The following is a 6,123-nucleotide window of genomic DNA, read 5'->3' as shown; positions in this document are numbered from 1 at the left end:
TAGCAAAGCGACACGTATGTTTTGTATAAAGAAAAGACTGCAAGATTGACTTTTAAATCGATTAGGACTATTTGGGATACATAAGAATACGAAAAATTACTTAAAAGTATAAGTTAATCATTATCTCTTGCTTGCTCTTTGAAAAACAGTTTAAATATAAGCGAGAAAAAGCGTGGTAAGTTCGGTCGTGCTGAATCGTTTATACCCTCCACCATGTATCGATTTTATCAGTTCTTTGTCCGGTATCTCTTTTAAGGCAAACAAAGATAATGGATAAGACCTGCTACACTATTGGAGCTATATCAGGTTATGAATCGATTCGGGACTTGGATGTTGAACGCCATAGTAGATGCCATATGCAAAATTTCAACCAAATTGGATAAGATTTGTGCCCTCTAGAGGCTCAAGAAGCAAAACCGGGAGCTCAGTTTATACGGTAGCTATTGTATATCAAAACATGGACCTTTATGGCCCATTTATAATTCCAAACTACCTACACTGATAGGAAGTATTGTATTTGTGCAAAATGTCAAGCGCTTAGCCTTTATTCAAACGGACAGACGGACGGGCATGGCTAGATAGACTTAAAATTTCATGGCGATCAATAATATATATACTTTATGGAGTCTAAGACCATATGTCACAAACGAAATGACAAAGTTAATATACCGCCATCCTATGGTGGAGGATATAAAAATATATAAAAAGTAAGAGACACGAACAACCGACATCGTAGTCGTAGAGCATAAGTTTTTATTTCCCTTACCAGCCAAACCACATTCACAAATTGGCCATTTGTTTGATGAAGCCTTCTAAATGTTTGGTTTAAAAAATTTCAAACTGCTAAGCAGACGATGTTATAATACTTCTAAGGGGTGAGGATCCGAAGGGCAGAAGGGCCAAAAAGGTCTTGCATATGGCATATGACTGGGCTAGACCCAGGGGTCTCGATGTTGACCCAGAGAAGACTGAAATATGTCTCTTCACGAGGAAGACAAAAGTGGGACAATTTGACGCACCACGTTTCCTCAATAAAACTATTTCGATATCTGACAAAGTCAAATAATTATTAGTGATCTTGGATAGGAAACTTAATTGGAAGTGTCACATTCAGGAGCGTACTGGAAGTATCACAGATTCAAGCACTCAAGTACTGCACCGTCTGCTTTCACAAGTAACCATGCCTTGGAATCATATAACTTCTTCGTCTACCGAGAGGCGGCCTTTTCCTAAAGAATACTACTGTTTCCCAGTATTATTCTTCGCTTTATTTCAAAACTGGTGTCATTCGTTGCGGTTACGGCAGTGCCTAGGTAGATAAAGTTCCTGAGTATCTCAAAGTTGTGGCTCCCAACTTTTTCCATTTTCTTTATCTTTATTTATCTTTTTCTCTACCAAAATGGATGGTAGATGGTTATTTCCATTTACTGCCAAACCCACTTTCATTGATTCTCTTTCATACCTTTTGAACGTAAAGGACTGTCGAACGCGGCTTTGTAGTCAACAAAGAGAAGATTAGAGTCGACCTGTCCTTCTCGGGCCTTTTCCAGAATTTGGCGCAGTGTGAATATCTGGTATATTGTGGATTTAGCGGGTCTAAAGTCACATTGATGGGGCCTAGTTATTTGCTCGAGAGTATCTTGTATGCGATGGAGAGGAGACTTATTCCTATGTAGTGGAGACAATCCGTCTTGTCCCCTCTCTTGTGTACGGGACATAGTATGCTGTGGTTCTAATCATCGGGTATGTGTTCTTCTAGCCAGACGGACTGATACATACGCCTTATAAGCGAGTCGCCTCCGGTTTTAAATAGTTCAGGGGGCAACCCATCGATTTCTGCTGCCTTGTTGTTCTTCAGTCGGGTCACTGTTACTTGGAACTCAATCTGACAAGGAGGTAAACATTCTATACCACCATTAGGCATTGGTTCTGCGGTATTACCTTCGCCGCCATCTTCGGATACTATCCTAAGCACACTATCTGTATCAATTACCAGTTTTCTCTTTTTTGTCTCCGCAGGAGGATGGCCTGCAAAGCAATATTTGATCCTTTGGGAACATTTCCGGACTTTATTCTAACTCCTGTTCATCTCAATTCGCTCATAATCACGACTTTCCATTTCCTTTTTCGTTCTGTGAAAAAGACGTTTTCCTCTTCTCCCGATATCTCTCCTTCATCTAGCCCTTTGCTATCGATTGCAGGGTTGCTATGGTCGGGGCAAAATCTATGAGCCTCAACCCATTATAGGACGTTATCTCGTGAAGGAAAAATTTTCCCACTGTTGGACCAAAGACATTTTTCTTCCCTACCTTCGCATTAAAATCTCTAAGAACGATTTTAATATCATGGGCGTGGCAGTGGTCGTATTCTCTCTCTAGGACATCGCAGAAAATATCCTTAGGCTGCTAATCTTTGTCTTCCGTAAGGGCATGGACACAAATAACCCTGATGTTGAAAATTTTGGCTTTTATGCGGATTGTGGCTAGCCTTCCATCCACCGGAGTAAAGCTGGAGACGAGGTGTTTTAGTCTCCGCCTAATCACAAATCCATAGCCAAATTCATGTGCTTGTATAATGTGCGTATACTGCACCCTCTCCATAAAGAGTTAGGACATTCCAGGTTCAGATCCGCAGTACTTTTTTCGTTTGCGTGGGCCATCAAAGAGAAGTCCTTTTAGTTTTCCTGGTACTGATTACTGGCCGAGCGCTCCAGGCGCATGTGTTATGTGGGATTGGGCATGTAGCCCTCGATGTCGCAAGCCGTACTTAACCTGGGAATAGACGCTGAGGTTGGCGATTGGTTTCAGCTTTACTTCCCGTGATAACGATGATGTTCATCGTTATCACACGAGTCGGAGATCAAAGTTCCAGTTATTCCGTGTCAACACGACAGTCTTTAAAAATGAAGATATTGACCTGAAACTTTGCACAGATTCTTTTTTTGTTTTGAAGTATGCAGATTAAGATCGAAGATGGATTATATCGGACTAAATCTTGATATAGTCCCCATATAGACCGATCTTTATGATCTTAGGCTCATAACAGCCGCATTTATTACCCGAAAATCGGCACAGCGAGTTTTGTTTTTCTCCTCGACATCCGCACCGAATATGGTCTAGAACGAACTATATTTGGATATAGATGCAATATATACCAGTCTTAGTTCTTGGGACCATAAAATGCGCATTTATTTTCCGATTTCTGGGAAATTTGGCACAGTGGGTTGGTTAAGACCCCAAACCATATTTGGGTAAAGACTTCATATGGACCGGAATATCGCTCGGATGGGCCCTTTCTACCCAGCGATGGATATGATTTTTTACTAGAAACATTTATCCGTATGTATCTGTTAATTTTTTTATATTTTTATTCTTTAACTATTTAAATCACATAGAACATTAAAAATGTCATTAAAGAAACTTAAAATAATTGTAGCTCTTTCATTAATTTTTTTATTATGGTTACAAAGCATATTTACAAATCTCTTTAATTGATTTAACTAAAAGCTTCTTAAATAGGCATTATGTTCTTACTCCCCACCATAATATCATTTCTTTTTGAAATCAAATAACTTGGGTATAACATCGCCACACTTAGCCGACAACTTTAAATCAGCCAAGTGATCGGCTCTTGTTTCTCCTATATTAACTATGGCCACTGGCAAATTTAAATCTTTTGTTTGCAAAACCATGCGATAACCGGAAAACACTAATAAACTTGAGCCCAAAACTAAAAGACCATCACCGGCATAGATCATTTCTGCTATACGATTTACACGTTCCTTGGGTACATTATCGCCAAAAAATACAATTTCTGGCTTCAAACGATTATCATCACATTTTGGGCAAGGTGGTATGCGGAAGTTGTCAATATACTCTTGAGGAATTTCAACATCACCGTCAGGGCGTATCATGTCAGGAGCATCCTTAAACTCGGGATTTAAAACATTCAAAATGTTCTGAAACTCATGGCGATCGATGTTGTAATCACAAGAAAGGCATTTCACTACATAACCAGAGCCGTGAAGTTCTATGACATTTTTGGTTCCTGCTTTCGTATGCAAACGATCGACATTTTGTGTTACCACACACTGTATGCGACCTTCGCGTTCAAATCGTGATAGGGCATGGTGGGTACTATTTGGCTCTGTTGATGAGAATTTGGGCCAGCCAACAAAATTACGAGCCCAATAGCGTTGACGTACACTGGGTGAGCGTACAAATTCCATGTGCTGTATGGGTTTGTGATTACTGCGCGCGTAGAGACCAACACCCTCTGAGCGATAATCGGGAATACCTAAAGAAAGACAAAAAGAAAGGAAAAATATTTTTTAAGTAAATTTTTATATTAAATTTTTTATTATTTATAGTATTTGTAAAGAAACTAAGGAATTGATTAAATTGACTTTAAGATAACATATTTTCTTTATATATAGTTTCTTCATTCATGATTTTATTTTCCTATTGGGAGAGATGCAAAACAACTTTTGCTCGCCTTTTTTTTTAAAGTAACGGCATTGAAAACACTAATAAACACATGGCAATGTTGGTTGTTTTTTCACCTGCACTGGCAACTCTTTAGAATTGGCCTTAACATTGACATTCCGCTGCTAAGTATCTCCTTACAAATTTCCCACTTCTTTTGCCGTGCAAATACAATGTTTTAGCAACTTCCGAATTCTTTTCAATATTTATTGCAACTTTATCAGTAAACAATCCCTTGGATAACTTGTTAACACTTTTGCTTACCAGATTCCGTTGATATTCCAGCACCCGTCAATACTACGATGTTGGGCTTGTTCATAAGAAAATCTTCCAATTTTCTTATGTCTTTCTCCACTGCAGGTTGATGTTTAGGCACATATTGCTGCTTGGCAGCTGATAGATCTGAACACTTTATCCTTAATCGAAGTATTTGTGTAAAACGCATATTTGTTATTTACTTTGTACTTAATTTGGCTTTGTTTAAAAATGGGCTCTTGTTTGGTAAACACTCACATAACAAATAATTTTCCAGGGCCCGAAACAGATGTTTATGTTATGATCATATGTTGATTGTGCTATCATTTTTAAATGATTGACACCAACAAAATAACGGTCACAAATTGTAAAAAATTTAATTAGAAAGAGAAAAATGTTCAAAATAAATGCAAATTTGCCCATGAACATTCCTAAGGAACAGGGGCAAACTTTCACATATCAATGAGTGTTATCCGCTTCCAGTTTAAGATTAATGAAAAGGCACCTACTTTTATATTATTTTGATTGGGCTATCAGTTTTAAATGATTAACACCAACAAAACAACGGTCACAAATTATAAAAAATTAAACTAGAAGGAGGAAAATGTTGAAAGCAAATGCAAATTTGCCCATGAACATTCCATTGAGGAAGGGGGTAAACTTCTCACATATCAATGAGTGCTGTCAGATTCCAGTTTAAGGTTAATGAAAAGGAAACTAATTTTTATAGCTCAGTCCGGACGGCGTGCCGCAGTGGGAGACTTCTGTGGGGAGAAGTTTTTATATGGCATAGTACCTCAAAAATGTGGACAGCATTTAGGTGGAAATAATGAAGTTCTCGCCAGGATTCGAACTCAGGCATTTAGCGTCATAGGCTGACATGCTAACCTCTGTCTGTGCGGCAACGACCTCAAAATGTTGGCTAGACCAAAAGAAGCAATACAACTCAACCGCCGTATTGGCGAGCCGTTGTGGTCTAGTGTTAAGTCCATCTCAAACCCCGGCAAAAGGAATGACGGTACCTTAGTCACTTTTGGCGACGTAACAGTGACTGATTCGAAGAGAAGCGCCGAGTTATTCAATTTTTAAAACATCCTCCGAGGGCAAGGAGGTAAATCATTCATCGTATTCGTGGTAACCGAAGAGATGTACTGCATCGAGATCGTATCATAGGCGGTCGTTTGTACGATCATGGCTTCGGCATAGCTCCTCGTTGATGATATGTCACAGCAATTTGTGACATGGTCAAGTGTAGAAACAAGGTCCTCAAGTACTTTGCCGGTTTTGTGTTTTGATAAAAAAAAAATCTCAAAATAAGTCTCATTTTTGAGTTTCTTGGATTCTAGGCCAAAATTTTAGCGGTGGTTAGCCCCTCAACAATTCT

General features: G+C 38.9%; 2 protein-coding genes across 2 annotated transcripts in view; one reads left to right on the top strand and one right to left on the bottom strand.

The window, feature by feature from the left end:
- Positions 1-301: 301 nt before the first annotated feature.
- LOC106082110 (septin-1) overlaps positions 302-6,123 on the top strand; it is a 42,830-nt gene continuing 37,008 nt past the window's right edge. The window contains exon 1 of the mRNA XM_059366199.1: positions 302-436. Within this exon, the coding sequence (XP_059222182.1) occupies positions 350-436 (87 nt within the window). The 5' untranslated portion in view covers positions 302-349. The remainder of the gene's footprint in view (positions 437-6,123) is intronic.
- LOC106082091 (NAD-dependent protein deacylase Sirt4) lies at positions 3,430-5,007 on the bottom strand. The gene is made up of 2 exons (XM_013244417.2): positions 4,749-5,007; positions 3,430-4,296 (listed from the first exon to the last, which is right to left on the bottom strand). The coding sequence occupies exons 1-2, from the start codon at positions 4,927-4,929 to the stop codon at positions 3,548-3,550; spliced, it is 930 nt and encodes a 309-aa protein (XP_013099871.1). The 5' UTR covers positions 4,930-5,007; the 3' UTR covers positions 3,430-3,547.

Source organism: Stomoxys calcitrans, chromosome 4 (assembly GCF_963082655.1).
Source record: "Stomoxys calcitrans chromosome 4, idStoCalc2.1, whole genome shotgun sequence".
Taxonomy (NCBI): domain Eukaryota; kingdom Metazoa; phylum Arthropoda; class Insecta; order Diptera; family Muscidae; genus Stomoxys; species Stomoxys calcitrans.
Note: the sequence above shows the minus strand (reverse complement) of the source record. Positions and strands in the feature narration are given on the sequence as shown.

What these genes read in the sequence shown, in the direction of transcription:
- LOC106082091 (XM_013244417.2), bottom strand. Translation starts at nt 4,929, where the DNA reads ATGCGTTTTACACAAATACTTCGATTAAGGATAAAGTGTTCAGATCTA. An exon ending in TGGAATATCAACGGAATCTG is followed by an intron (nt 4,297 to 4,748) that starts GTAAGCAAAAGT and finishes GTCTTTCTTTAG; the next exon opens with GTATTCCCGATTATCGCTCA.